The sequence below is a fragment of the Sphaeramia orbicularis genome, chromosome 5, assembly GCF_902148855.1.
Source record: "Sphaeramia orbicularis chromosome 5, fSphaOr1.1, whole genome shotgun sequence".
Classification (NCBI taxonomy): domain Eukaryota; kingdom Metazoa; phylum Chordata; class Actinopteri; order Kurtiformes; family Apogonidae; genus Sphaeramia; species Sphaeramia orbicularis.
Genome location: NC_043961.1, coordinates 10,970,879 through 10,987,165, shown reverse-complemented (window position 1 = coordinate 10,987,165; position 16,287 = coordinate 10,970,879). Strand labels below are relative to the sequence as shown.

The 16,287-nt window shown below is 37.3% G+C and overlaps 1 protein-coding gene across 2 annotated transcripts in view; it reads left to right on the top strand.

Annotated features, from left to right (window-relative positions):
• The window catches only part of LOC115419638 (semaphorin-3F-like), a 171,641-nt gene that overhangs the window by 100,776 nt on the left and 54,578 nt on the right, over nt 1-16,287 (top strand). The window contains exons 3-6 of one of the 2 annotated variants that reach the window (XM_030134529.1): nt 2,921-3,081; nt 6,137-6,199; nt 10,964-11,083; nt 15,228-15,317. In XM_030134529.1, the coding sequence (XP_029990389.1) occupies nt 2,921-3,081; nt 6,137-6,199; nt 10,964-11,083; nt 15,228-15,317 (434 nt within the window). The remainder of the gene's footprint in view (nt 1-2,920; nt 3,082-6,136; nt 6,200-10,963; nt 11,084-15,227; nt 15,318-16,287) is intronic. The other variant, XM_030134530.1, reaches the window with a different exon arrangement.

Genomic DNA, 16,287 nt, shown 5'->3' with positions numbered 1-16,287 from the left:
CACAAAAACAGAAAAAAAAAAAAATGGATAGAAAAGTATATACATGAATGAACGAGTGGCTCTAGTATGGACAAACAATTGACAGTATTGGGAGGAGGTACGACAGCCATATGTAGTTTTATTTCTGTTTCTTTATTAAGATACAACAAGGAAATATGCGGAATATGCAAACACACACCAACAAAAATAAGAACTAAATGTCTTTTTCGTGCAAAGGTTAGTATTTAATGTGACTTTAATTTGTTTTTACTACATGTTGAATTGTCTTGGGTCGACCGTGTTAGAGTTTTCTGAAGTAATCTGGTACTTTTTCCTTCTTCTCTCTTTCTCCTGATCCCATAGAGCTTCTATAATGTTCTTACTTTTAATTCTGTTGACATACATTCTACTGGTGGATACTGTACGTTGCACAGTGCTGAAGTTCGCAGAAATATGTGATTATTCATCAAATGTGCAGAAAATTTCCAAATCCTTGAAACGATATGTTGCTTTTAGGGTCCGACAGCCCACGTTGAGACTATTTCACGCTTCCTTCCTGCGCCGACACGCCTCTGTTCTGATATATAAAAGTAAACAGTCAAACACAGCTAACTGTATTTGACAGTTTATGCTCTGGTTTCCCTCTGCCACATATGAGACTGTTAAACCAACAAAAAAACCCCGAGGCGACCTCAGAGCGCGGTTCTGCTGTTGGAGTCTCTGTGGTCTGATGGTTGGAGAACATAAAGAAACAGTCAAATGGGACTTTCCTGCTGTTTGAGTCCAACCTGAGTGTTTGTGAATGCCACCCTCTAATGCTTCGCGCCTATAGATAGTGGAGGAGTGTGTTTGTCTTTGGCGTGGCGTGGGGCCTTCGCCATCCTCGCCGTCTTCACCGTGGCCTGTACGAGGCCGCTGAACCGAGAAGAACATATCAAACAAACACTCCGACGCTGAGCTGCAGAAGGATCGGGTTCCCCTCGGCGTGAGAGGACGTGTCCAATGCACTGTGACTGAAGCCAAGGTGTCCGAATCTGTGTATCATTAGTTCTTTTCATATTCAATGAGAATCAACAATCGGAAAATGAAAAAATGACAAATCAAAAAACAAGTTTCTTCATTTCTTTTTTTTTCTTTTTTCTTTTTGATTTGTAAATGAATAATGAAATAAGTCATTTTTTCATTTTCCGATTGTGGATTCTCAATTAAAGAATGAATCATACACGGATTTGTCCACTCCTTTCCTTCAGATAATGAATGACATCCAGACCGAGGAGTTTACAAAACATACAAAACACATCTGTAATGATAGTGGACAGAGGCATCACATCCTCCACCACATTTGGGTCATTTTTTGCTCATTGTCTTGATTTATTTGGTTGCTTTTGTTCATTTTGTCCAGTTTTGATCATTTTCATGTTTTTTTTTTCCTACTTGTTCATTATTTTGTTTTTATTTTGTTAATTTTGTTGCTTGTTTCTTCTTTTTTGTTCTTTTTCTTGCTTATATGGGCCAGTTTTGCTCATTTTTCTAAGTTATTTAGTTCAGTTTGGATCATTTTCTTCATTTTCTTGTTTGTTTTTATTCTTTTTGCTAATTATTTAGCTTTTTTTGTTCATTTTGTTGCGTCTGTCTTCATTTTGCTCTTTTTCTTGCATATGTGGTTTATTTTTGCTCATTGGTCTCGGTTATTTTGCTCAGTTTTGATCATTTCCTTCATTATCATGTTTGTTTTTATTCTTTGTTCATTATTATGCTTTTATTTCATTCATTTTGTTGTGTTTCTTATTTTTTGCTGTTTTTCTTGCTTATGTGGTTCAGTTTTGTTTGTCTCAAATATTTTGTTCAGTTTTAATCATTATCTTTATTATCTTGTCTGTTTTTAATTCTCTTTGTTCATTATTTGTAGATTATTCTTTCATTTTATTGTTTATTTTTCCTTATTTTTGTCCTTATTCTGTTTGTTTTGATCGTTGTTCTTCATATTTTGTTTGTTTTTATTCTTTTTGCTTATTATTTTGCTCTTTTGATTTTGTTGCGTATCTCTTCATTTTTCCTCTCTTCTCTTGATTATTTTGTTCATTTTTTCCATTTCTTTTTGTTTTATTCATTATTTTTTCATCGTATGGAATTTTGTTGCTTATTTTTTTCATTTTCACATCTTTTTTTCTTTTTCTTTTTTCTTGTTTATGTGGGTCCATTTTGTTCATTTGTCTTGATTATTTTTGTTCAGTTTTGATCATTTTCTTGTCTGTTTTTATTCTCTTTGTTCATTATTTTGCCCATATTTTGTTCGTTTTGTTACGTATTTCTTAATTTTTGCACTTTTTCTGTCCTTATGTGGTTAATTTTTGTTCATTTTCTTAGTTTCTATACACTTTGTTCATTATTTTGCTCATATTTTGTTACATATTCCTTCATTTTTGCTCTTTTTCTTTCCTCATGTGGTTCATTTTTGTTAATTTTCTTAATTTCTACATGTTTTGTTCATTATTTTGTTTATTGTAGTTATTAATCTTAAATCTCAGCCAATTATATACCCTTGTGGAATTGAATGAAAACGTAGTAGAGTCGAAGCATAAAGAAACCCAGTACATTCCACCAGTAGATAACCTTCTGTGACTGTAGTAAACATGGTGTCATCAGTGTTATTGTAGGTTTTGTCTTCCGGCAGTCAGAGATGACTAACACTGAGCGCCACCATCAAACCTCCTCATTCGCCGCGGTGGTATTAAGCCATCAACACGCTATGACAGACACTCAGTAGCACTTGTGTCTAATGTGCAGTGTTAAGTTACACCGTGTTGGTAGAAAACCATCAGATAAGTCTTGGCGGGAATGCAGGAGTGGCACCAGGAATGTATCAGTTGTACGTACATGTGCATGTGCAGTCCAGCTGTCACTCATGGGTCCATGTGTGTGTTTGTGTGTGTTTGTGCAGAGCTGAGGTCCACCGGTACTGCTCATCACTTCGCCTACCTCCTCAACACGTCCGACTACCGTATCCTGCGCATGGACGAGGACCACGACCGCATGTACGTCGGCAGCAAGGACCATATCCTGTCCCTGGACCTCCACGACATCAACAAGGATCCACATATTGTAAGACCTTACCCATGCCCCGCCCCCTTTCAACCCTCGCTAACGCATGTAGAAAACAAAAATACTGCATGAAAGTAATAGAAAACACAGACTACTGGTACATCTATTCAAAATATGAACAGATAGTTGTTCATTAGGCTCACAGGATCGTTAAAGGTCTAACCCATATCCTCCACCTGGAATATGAGTTATTACCCCCAGGGAGATGCCACAGAGCTGCAGGTACAAAACCAACTGTTATAAGCATCTACAGCACTGTTCAATAAGAAACCTGCTACAATTAATGACCCCTGAGCCCCTTTAGATTAGATTAGATTAGATTAGATTAGATCATATTAGATTACATTACATTAGATTAAATTACATTAGATTGCATTACATTAGATTGGATAGAACTTTATTGATCCTTTGGACAGAGCCCTCACGAAATTGAGGTTCCGATAGCAACACAAACACTGAATATACACATAAGAAACACCACAAGAACAAAGTAATAAAAAAAAAACACTACAATAACATAACTATTAAAAAAAAACAGTAGTGAAAAAAAAAACACTATTGCACATTGGAAAGTACTAGCAGAAACAAGTAGCAAAGTAATAATAATAATAATAATAATAATAATAATAATAATAATAATAATAATAATAATGAGTAGGTGAGTAGGTTATTATGTTGTAACATAATATTATAGTATGCACAGTATGTATATGTATATATGTAGTTTAATAATCATAGAATAAAAGTATTAGTAGAGACAAGTGGCAAAGTAGTAAATAAATAAATAATCATAATAATAATAATAAGCAGCTTAATATGTTATAATGTTATAATATATAATATAGTAGGCACAATATGTATATGCATATATATATATATATAGTTTAATAATCACAGAACAGACATTATAACAAAGTGATAATAGTATAGTAGTCACAACAACAATATATAAGCAACATAAGTATGTAAAATAATAATAATCATCATCATCATAATACTCATAATCATCATAATAATACTACTACTAATAATAAGCAGCAATGAGAGGACTAAGTTACCAACAGCAAGAAAACAAAACATTGCCGACTGGAATAAATCTTCACCAACACTTTCTTTTCTTTTGTTCAACTTTGTGTAAGGACTGGCTTTTAAACGACTCATGTTCCTACTATTAATGTTTTTACTAGGGCTGGGCAAGTTAACGCGTTATTACCGCGTTAACGCATTCATTAAATAACGCCGACAATTTTTTTTTTATCTCACGTTAACGCCGTTTTATTATTATTCTGCCTTTCAAGCAAGTCTGAGTTGATTTGTACATACGGTCTCTTATTTTGAAACTCATGCTTTTATTTTGCCGGTCCACACGCCGGTGCTGTGTGTACGTGCGGGCTGAGAGGAGAAAGCGAACTTTACAAGTAATGCTGAATCAAACTTTGTGTAACTCCTGCAGAAGCAACGCGTATCAATGTATCAATCATTCTGTTGTTTGCTAAATAATTTCACATGCAAACGTGCTGTTAGAAACATGTTTATGACGTTATTTTGGATGTGTTTATCACAATGTGTTATTAACATGTTTAAGCTAATTCGTTTATGCTAGCAGTCGCAGATGGGTTGCTAATTCTTTCTGCAGGCTCATGTTAAGTTTATGTAAATTCATTGGTTGTGTTTAGGTATAATATGCCAGCCTTTGAACTAACCTTTACTCATTTACGATGTGAATGTTGTATTAGCAGTCATTTTATCTCTATGCTAATTTGAATGGGAAAATCCATAGACACGCTAACGATTAGCATTTACAGCTTAATTTAAGATTTACAACGTCTTTTTATCCAGCAACAAAGGTTCACATCAGAGATATTTTATACTATTCATTCTTACAACAACTGAACATAAAATACTCACAGGCAAACGTTTTTGGGGCCATACCAACAGAGTGAAAGAAACGTGTCTGTTAGTTCGTTCTTATGTCTGAACTGACTATGGTAACACCAAAAGGACAAAACATACGTTAGTGCAACTTATTCCGACACTAGAGGGCCCCTTTTGCTTGCTTTGAGCAACTGAACATCACATATTATTGGGCTTATTATTAGTATTAGTACTTATTAGTGGGCTTAAACTCCTATCAGTCACTCACAACTGTAAATACACTGGTGGGGACATAAACATGTGTAAAAGTAGTGGTTTTTTACATGCACATTTTCATTTTAAATGTCTTCAGATGGTGGGGTTGAGAAGGACACAGTTGTCTGGAAGCACTGACATGTGCAATTATTTTTATCACCGGAGTACTTCCAGTCTGGAATATCACTGAAAGGCAATACACGCTGTTGATGCCCCCCCCCCCCCCCCCCAACAAGTTTTTTTTTTTTTTTTTTTGTGGGGGGGGTCTGCGATTAATCGCGATTAATCGCAGAACAATTAAATCCACACAATTAAATCCACACAGTTAATCGCGATTACAAATTTTAATTGCTGCCCAGCAGTAGTTTTTACTCTTGATTTTACTCTTGCTTCTGTCCTGTATTTGATCATGTAACTACTTGATTTTTTTTTGGATTGTTTTTATCCTCGCTACTGAAAATGAAGGAATGTTTTTAAGGACTGAAATTACTCCCATCTTTTTAAATTAATTTGCTGTATTAATTAATTGTATTTATTCTATTTATTATTAACTTGCAGGGGGAGGTGCAGTATATAGATTAGGTGAAATACATAAGTGTGATTATGCTGACTCCAAAATGGTGTTACTATATGTGTCCGTATGTGAATGCAGAAATGTGTAGCACAAATTTCCAGTATGGGACAATAAAGTTGATCCTGATCCTGATCCCAGACTAAAATGTTCTGCCCCAACCTTTCTGGTTAACACATGTTGTTGTTGTTGGAGTGCACGTTTTCTCGCGCTGTAATTAGGTTATGACATTCCCTTCAGGACTCATATCGGCCTCCCTGGATATCCCTTTGGCAATTTTAGCCCAAATATCTAATAAATGCCGGTGATGTAGAACAGGTTGGAGCGTAACCACAAAATGTGCTCTGTTCACAGATCCACTGGCCGGTGTCCGAACGGAGACGGATGGAGTGCCTCGTGAGTGGGAAGGACGCCAACGTAAGTACAACCGTCGGCCTCAGCGGGGTCTTTGAGCCGAGGTGATTTCCCTCAAACCTGACGCCACCAACGGCTCCTTAACCCTTTATAGAACACTTATAGAAATACTCTGAAATTCAAACTTTAACCTTAGTCTGTTATTGGACAACCTAACAAGACTTAATTGCTTTTGTGAAATTTTTCAAAATCTGTTATTGTTATGTAGAAAATCAAAGTTAATGAAGTCACCGTATTTGGTTCCTTGCTCATATGTGGCAAAAAAAAAACAACTACTACCTAGTACATATAAAAAACACATGTAATGAGACAGGAACATGTATTTTAGAACATTGTTGACCTCTAAAGACCCAAACAACCACCGATGATCCAAATTATCTACTGAGCTAAAATGTTTAATACCTGTTGATCCACTAAACCTATCATTACGTTAAAATGATTCTGTTAAAATACAGTCGTACTGTCACTGTATTTCCAATTTTCTCAAAAAACATTGTATTTTCTGCTTCATCCGTCTTTATTTTCTGTCCTCGCTGCTCCTCTTAGCATTTATCCCTCTTTTTTCTAAGTAAGTCTTTTATTCTTTCTTGCTGCTACAGATTTTGCTTGAAAAATCCTCTTCTAATGACCATAATTTGTGCATTTGTCATAGAGAGAAACAAGCTTTTTTTACTCAAAATTGGTCATTTTAATTTACAAAGACACAAACAACCGCCAACGACCAAAACCCTCAACTGATGTAAAACTGTTTAATACCTTTTGATCCAATAATCCTATCAATACATGTAAATAATTAGTGTAAAATGCAGTTTTACAGGTTCAAATTCAAACTTTATGAACTACTAGGGTGCCAAATACACAAATAAAGGTACCAAAGACTAATAAAAGTGGGTTTAGCAAAACATGACACCTTTAAATGTCAATATTTTCCACTTTCTTTCTTCTTGTCTGACTCAAACTCAGTATTTTTGGCCAAAATGAGACATTTTAGAGCATCATCTCTGATTTCATATAAAAATTTTACTGACCATTTACAGACAAAACATTTAATAGATTAACTCATAAAGACCCAAACAACCACTGGTGACCAAAACCATGTATTGATCTAAACTGTTTAATAACTTAAGAGTCACTAATCCTCTGCATACATGTAAATAATTGGTGTAAAATACAGTTTGTCATCTTTTCATGGTCATCAGATATGACCCATTTGGACTTTCAGAGGCTCCATAGTTACCGTGGAAACACCATCATCTTCTACAACATTGATTCACCAGTAAAACCCATGGAGTTGGATCAATGACAGTGGATGGAGACACTTGTTTTTACGTTCAGTTGTTCATATTTTTGCTGAAAAAGTCACTTTTTCTTCAGTTTTCTGTGTTTTTATATAATAACCTGTGAATTTACTCTGAGTTTTAATGAACATCTACATGATCAGTGAATTGAATACTGGAAAATACTTGATTTTTACAGAAAAATTACAAAATGCAGAGAATAATATTATAATAAATGGCACTGAATCACTTAAAGATAAGTTAGTTTTATTCATAGTGCACTTTTCACAGACAGGGCACCACAAAGTGCTTTACAGTGCAAGATACAGTTAAAAGCACTTAAAAAATACAGAATAAAATACAGTTTTAAAATGCAATTAAAATACAATTAAAATGTGATAAATACATAAAGTGCAGTCAGTTTGTAGCAGCCCTGAGTCAGTTGTATTTAACAATAGTGTTAAACAATAGTGAACAATAGTGAACAGTGTCTTAAGGTGTTTTTTTAAAAGTCTCAGCAGAGTCCATGGACCGTAGCTGTAGGGGAGATCATTCCAGAGACACAACGCCACAGCTTTAAAAGATCTGTCACCCCTGTCATAAGATATACTTTATCTATCCCCCAAGTGGGAAATTCAAGTGTACAGCAACACAAGAATATATGCATCAAATACAATCAAAAAATAAAAAAGATTTTTAAAAAAAAGAGAGAGAAATTTGATAAAGTGACTCAGAGTGACAAAACATAGCACTAATAATGAGGTTAAATAGAAACATTCATGTGGGAACTGCCACAAAAGTAGAACTGGGTCTTTATGGGTTAAACTGGGACTCACCTGTAGGATCAGACTTGGCCCAGTAAAACCACTGGTTCCCCTCTGTCTGGCCAAGGAGACCGGAGTGAAATGGACCAGAGAAAGTCCACTCAGCCTCTCCGTCCCGGTCTCTGCCAGACCAGGGTGGGGACGCCACGCCGCTGCCTAATAGTTTGATATATTGTCCAAATTTGTATGGAAGCAGTGTTTTCCTGGGACATTATTTTTAATAGTCACTTAACCCCAGTGTATTCTTAACATTCTGTTCACTCCCCTCGTCCTCAGGGTCAAAATGACCTACCTTTATTTAAACAAGGCAGCGTAATTGAATTACAAACCCCAAATCCATTTTACATGAAGAAACAAACTCAAATAAACTTGGTGAATATCTGCGGTTTTCACTTCACGGTGCAGAGAGACAGTGTTTTTCTTTTTTCATTTAAAGGCTCAAGGTGTACGATGTGTGCATGTGGTTAAATGTAGGTTGTTTGTTGATGTTTAAGATAACGTTAGCTGATGATGAGCAGAAGCACTGAAGAACTCAGACTGAAATATAAAGATTCATAGAAAAAAAACCTGACCTCTTCATATAAATCAGTGGGAACGTTGATGTCATGGATGTAAACAAGCAAGATAGTCAGTAGTTTAAAAATGAAGCTAGCTAACATTAGCATCCCCCATCCAAAAACATGTAAGCACACAAACCTGCACTAATCTTAAGCCCTTTTACACAGCACTTCTGTTCCAGGAATATTTCACCTAGGGCTGCACGATATTGGAAAAAACTGACATTGCAATTTTTTAAACCCTGCAATATATATTGCGATATGAAAAAATACTCAGGAGGGTATAACAGCTGTGTGATGCCAACGTAAATGGTCACACAAGTTAGTTGTGTTTTATCACGTTGTGGTGACACAGAACACGTGTTTCAATATCATCCTTCTTGTAGCTGAAATAATTCCAGATAACTGAAGTTTTTCTTTTTGGCACTAAATCTTCGTTTTCAATTCAAATGTGGTCACTTGAAATTTCTAATAATTGATTAAAAAAAAAGAAAAAAAAAAAAAAAGAACTTACTAATTAAAAAATATATGGTGAGTTGACAGAGACAATCCCAGTCCATAAAATACATGACAAACTGTGAGTCTGAAACTGAAGGTGTGGTACTGTTTATCTGTCAAATGTTCATTGTGGTCGGTTTCAGATGCTGCAGCTCTTTCATAATTCATAGTTTGAGTTCATGTTTGTTCAGGATTAATTGTCAGCCTTGTAAATCCAAGCTGGACTGACTGTACATATCCTGACCAAGGAAAATCAAATTCTCACTTTGTGCAGTAATCTACACCTGTCTTTTCTGCCTCCGTCCAGAGTAATATACATTATATAGACTAAATGTCATCTAACATGAATGTTTATTTGCAACATAGTATAGCAAACTATTACATGGTCAAAAATAAATTAATTTTAGCAAAAAAAAAAAATGTCTGGGGTTGCCAAAAATTTGTGATTTTAAAATGGGGTCACGAGCCAAAAAAGGTTGGAAACCACTGTCTTAACCCATAAAGACCCAAACAGCCACTGATGACTGAATCCATCTAGTGATCTAAACTGTTCAATACCTGTTGATCCACTAATCCTGTCAATACATGTAAATAATTGGTATAAAATACAGTTATTCTTCTTTTCATGGTCATCAGATATGACCCATTTGGACGTTCAGAGGCTCCGTAGTTACCGTAGAAACACTGTCATCTTCTACAACATTGATTCACCAGTAAAACCCATGCAGTTGGATCATTGACAGTGTGCAGAGATGCTTGATTTATGTTTAATTAATGATATATTTTGTTGAAAAAGTCAATTTTTCTCCAGTTGTCTCTGTTTCTGATATAATACGCAACTTTAATCTGAGCTTTTACAAACATCTACATGATCAGTGAATTAAATGAAGGAAAATACATGATTTGCACTGAAAAAACACAAAATACAGAGGATAATATTGTAATAAATGGTGATGAATCAATTTAGAATGATTAAATAGATTAAAAAAAATGTATTTGGGAACATTTGGCAACCACTGGTCTATAGGGGTGTAAGAAAATATAGGTTCTGCAATATATTGCGATATTTCATTTCACAATACTGTATCGATATTAAAAAGTACTGTATTGGTATTTTTAGGTGTTTATTCAAATGCAGATATTGTGGAGGTTAATTTTTGTTTTACATTTTTGTTTATATTTTATTTGTTATTATTTAACATTCTTTTATGAAATAATCTTAGTTCCTTTGTTGGGATTGCACAGAAATAATGTTCTGATGTTTGTTCTGAACTAAAAGAATATGAACATTTGAACAGGATCTTAAACTGTAACGTCTGTAAAATATAATTTAAGTTTTAACACAAGAACATATCGTGATATAGCATTAGATCCTGTTCTGATCAAATAAAAACGTGTTTAGTATTTGTGCATATTTCTGGTGTAATTCAATTCTTCCAGGAAATAATCATTCAAAAAAAAAAACAAACAAACAAACAAACAAAAAATTGCCTTTTTAACAGTATCATGATATACCGTGATATATCATATTGTGATTTGTATCGTATCGCCACATTCTTGCCAATACACTCCCCTACTGGTCTAACTGGTTGTGGTTCTGTTTGTCCGTAGGATGAATGTGCCAACTTCATCCGTCTGATCGAACCGTGGAACCGGACTCAGCTCTACGTCTGCGGAACCGGAGCCTACAACCCGGTCTGCACCTTCGTCAACCGTGGACGCAAACCTCAGGTGAGCACCAGCGACTGAAGGACCGTACAGGTGACCACGCCGACCTCTGCTCATAAACGCAGCCGAACATTCCGACGGCTTCCTCCATCTGCCTCATGCCTGGCATCAGCGGGCCTCTGTTTTCCTGCCTCTCCATCCACCTTACACGGGCCTGACTTTATGGGGGTTTGGCTCCATCATTAGTCCTGCTCGTGGTACCGTGGCCCTGCGTCTGGCGAGGCAGCCGGCAGCTCCCAGAACACAGCTGTTGTCCCCAGTGAGCCGTTAAAGCCACTCTGTTTAGTCTCAGACTTTAATGGGAACTCTTGAATGTCTTAAACCGAGCCAGGCATCACTACCTCTCCATGCTCCCATTTAACACCTCCATATTCTTAAAATATCCCACTTGTTCCCTAATCACGACCAGGAGGATTTTAAAGTAGGATAAATAAAGAGTGGATTTGCCTTCAGAGAGTTTCCTGAGGTGGAGCAGAACATGAGGCCTGCATACATGAGCCCAGATTAATGAACTAGTCATCCATACATACATATGTCCATCCGTCCATCCATCCATCCATCCATCCATCTATCCATCAATTCATCATTCATCAATCTAGCCGTCTGCCCGTCCATCCATCCATTCATCCATCCATCCATCCATCCATCATCCATATGTTCATCCATCCATCCATCCATCCATCCATCCATCCATACATACATACATACATACATACATACATACATACAAACAAACATACGTCCATTCATCCATCATCCGTCCGTCCGTCCATCCGTCCCTCCATCCATCCATCCATCCATCATCTATCCATCCATCCATCCATCAATTCATCATCCACCAATCCAGCCGTCTGCCCGTCCATCCATCCAACCATCCATCCATCCATCCATCCATCCATCATCCATATGTTCATCCATCCATCCATCCATCCATACATACATCCATACATACAAACAAACATACGTCCATTCATCCATCATCCGTCTGTCTGTCCATCCGTCCATCCATCCATCCATCCATCCATCCATCCATCCATCCATCCATCCATCCATCCATCCATCTATCCATCCATCCATCCATCAATTCATCATCCATCAATCCAGCCATCTGTCCATCCATCCATCCATCCATCATTCATCCATATGTTCATCCATCCATTCATACATACATACATACATACATACATACAAACAAACATACGTCCATTCATCCATCATCCATCCGTCCATCCGTCCATCCATCCATCCATCATCCATCCATCCATACGTCCATCCATCCGTCCGTCCATCCATCCATCCATCCATCCATCCATCCATCCATCCATCCTTCAGTCTCCGCCACGTTTGCTGGTGTGGAATTGGGAGTGGGAGCTCCCATTATGGGGTGCCAGTGGAATGTTCCAGTTCTAGTCCATTAATGAGGGGGCTGTTATTTTTCTTGTCACATTGCACAGACAGGTCTGAGTCGTCCCGTGAGCACCTTCCTTCCTCAGCTGAGTTAACAGTGATTGAAAAAACATGATGTACACACACCGAGCAGCGAGGAAACGTATGTGTGTCATTAATAATTTAACAATCAGATGCAGTGTTTCCAGTTAACTGCAGTCCAGATATCACCTTACCCTGTTAAAATATAATATATGCCCCAGAGTGTTTTAAATTCCTCATTAATAAATGTACTGAAAAGTCCTAAAAACAACAGTTTAAACATCACAACATCATTCAGCGTTGATTACTATCATCCTTTTATTAGGAGTACAGTAATGCTGAAGCCTTTTCTGATCCCAGAGGGAAAATCCTGTTGAGTTTCCAGCGCCGAAAGACATTTTTGTCCGATGACACGGACAGCTGTCTTGGCGTGATCAGCTGTTTGAGGCCGAGCATGGCAGAACGCAATGTGCATTGGTTTGATTGACAGTGTAGTTTTAAGCAAGAAAACCAATCAAAAACAGCGTTCAGAATGTCAACATGTTCTGCCAAGACCCTGGAGCCTGTCAAGACATAAAGGCTCTTCATGTTCTACTCAAATAAAAGACTCTCCTGACCCGGGTTATGCATAATTCTGCAAAAACTGGGGCGTTCCTGCAAACTGAAAAGCTGCAAATAAATGTAATAAAGCAAATGTAGCAGTGATGGTCATTTAATTACAGCCCTACAGGGTACATCGTTAGGTTCTGTTTGCAATTGGGTGCTTCTACCAAACAGGACAAAGGGGCTAAAAATTCAAACCAGATGTAGATGAATGTTATGAAGCAAGTTCAGAAGCACTTTGGGTCTTTTTTAAAAATAAATGTTTACTGAGATAAAACAGAAATTTTTTTTTCAATAAATCACATTTTTATATTATTTTACATTATATTTTATACAAAAATCTGCATGTAACACAGTCAAAAGGACACCAAAATTACATGCTACTATTTTTTGGAATGTCTTTTTATTCTCTCACAGGTACTGTACATTTTGTTAATTTAACTAATTAGTGTTTCACAAAAATGACCGTTCTTGCAAAATCATTTGAGATTTATATGTGTTTAACTGGGCAGGTTCTGCGTGCAACTCCAGTGGACATGATGGGTTACATACAAAACCTGGAATGAGTCTGAGATCCATGAAAAATCTACGTGTCTGGATTAGAAAAACCACTAGGATCGACAAATTTAACACAGTGTCTTTATTTATAGTCTATACAAGACCATTTACAGCCATGTTCTCCGATCAAATGCACTGACACCGAGATAGTTTTTCCTGTCCTAATTTTGGTCCTATTTTTGGCCCCAATATTTTATTAAAAATTCATTAATTATGGGATGGCTCAGAGCAAGAATATAATTTTTTTTACATTTATCTGAGGTCATCATTAGGTACATCCTGGGGGGAAATATGTCTAAATTTCTCTTCTATTATTGGGTCTAAATAAGCTGGAAAAGTGCCAGGTACCAAAATGAATACAGAAGAGAACAGCTTTGAATAGATCACTATGCATGAAAGGGTTTTAAAATAAAAAAAAGTAAAAATAGAACAAAATAGTGGTGGGTGCTTCCAAGAAACTGGTCCTAAAAACAGGACATGGGAACTAAAAATTCAAACCAGATGCAGACTAATGTTATGAAGCGAGGTTAGAAGCACTTTGGGTCTATTTTAAAAATAAACATTTACTGAGATAAAAGAGAAACTATTTTTCAGATAAAACACATTTTTATATTATTTTAAAATTATTTTTAGACAAAAATCTGCATGTAACATGGTAGAAAGGACACGAAAATTACACGCTACTATTTGTTCGAATATCTTTTTATTCTCTCAGGTACATTTTGGGAATCGAACTAATTACGCAAGGCAGTGTTTCACAAAAATGACCGCTGTTGCAAAATTATTTGCGATTCACATGCGTTTAAATGGGCAGGTTCTGCATGTAACACAAGTGGACACGATGGGTTATACACAAAACCTGGAATGAGACTGAGATTCATGAAAAACCCACGTCTGGATTAGAAAAACTACTAGGACCGACAAATTTAACACAGTGTCTTTATTTATAGTTTATATAAGACCGTTTCCAGCCATGTTTTCAGATCAAATGCACTGACACCTAGGTAGCTTTTCATATCCTATTTTTGGCCCCAATATTTTATTAAAAATTCATTAATTTTGGGATGGCTCGGAGCAAGAGTATAATTTTTTTTGCATTCATCTGAGTTCATCATTAGGTACATCCTGGCGGGAAATATGTCTAAATTTCTCTTTACCTATCGGGTCTAAAAAGCTGGAAAAGTGCCAGATACCAAAATAAACCCAGTTTCATAGAAGCACCCAATCCCTAAAATATCTGAAGTGCCAAAAATCCAGCCTGGTAGATTTGTAAACTGTAATGACCACATGTTTTGCTTGTGCAACAGCTTTGACAGGAATGTGCATTCCATACAGTGAGGGTCTTTATTGACTCAACCAAAGGAAGGAGAACTCATAGTGTTGTCTTTTCCACCATGTGGTCACACTGAGCTGCACACTTTCCCTGCACAAACACACACATATACACTATGTTTACTCCATGCACTTGCTTTGTGTTCACTTTGGGGAGGTTGTCAATCTGCGAGCTCCTCCAGCGGTGGCGTAACCTCCGGACTGTTGTTGCTGTTTCCTGTTTTAGACGTCCATGTATCTTCAGATGGCCCAGGCCAGAGGACGCGCTAGCCGTGCAGCCGAACCCAGCGCGGTGCACGACACTCTCGGATTAAAGGTGCGATGTGGGCGATGATGTCTGCTGCCGCGGCCCTGCACGCCGCCCGGGCTCGCGGTCGCCATCAGCACGCTCATTCTCTATTCATGTGTCATGGCCGTCCACGTCGCCGTCATTTATCACCATAACATTTAGCATGCATCTTTTTTTTTTTTTTTTTTTTAAAGTCCTATCTCATGTGGATTTAATTTAATTCCATTCGGTGTTTTACTCATATTTCCTTTGTCTGATCACCCTTTGCATCTGTCAGTGTCCTTTTTGTGCTTGTCATTTATTCTAAATGCCACATTTTGCATGAGAGCTGGGTTATCATGTACAAATGGCTTCTCGGGCTGATAAAAATGCTGTTGACTTTCACCGGGCATGAATTCAATTAAGTGGGTGTTCAGTGCATGGCATATTGGTTTCTGCACACCGGCCTTGTCTGTAGCCGCAGATACTAGATACCATTCATCCGTCTTATCGGACACCATGCAGGACGTCCCACCCTTCAGCCCCCCCACCCCCACCCCAACCCTCCACCTTCTACAGGAATGTGGTGCAGTCTCTCCCACAGAGGCGGCAGGACTAGTGTTCATCTGACCCACTCCCACAGCAGGCTGTGTTAGCTCAGAGCAAACACCAGCCATCTGTAGCCAACTAGCTGCACCGCAAAGGAAATAAAAAGTCACATACTTGAACATGTCTCCACTGTTTGAGCTCTCCAAGCACTTGGAAGCACAGAAAAGGACGTCTGAAGTACGTGACGGCCTTAGGTGAAGTGGAATGAAGTGAAATCGGACCGTTGTTGGATATATTGCATCTTATAAAGGGAAGGTTGTAAATTCAGAATGTACACGTAAATGTTTGTGGCCAGAGGCGCCGTCATCGTTGTCTTCGTTAGCAACTTCTTCAAACATCTTCTTGACGAAATGCATGGTCGGATTCATTTCAAATTTTATGTGTAGCTTCCTTGAGAAAGTTAGACATC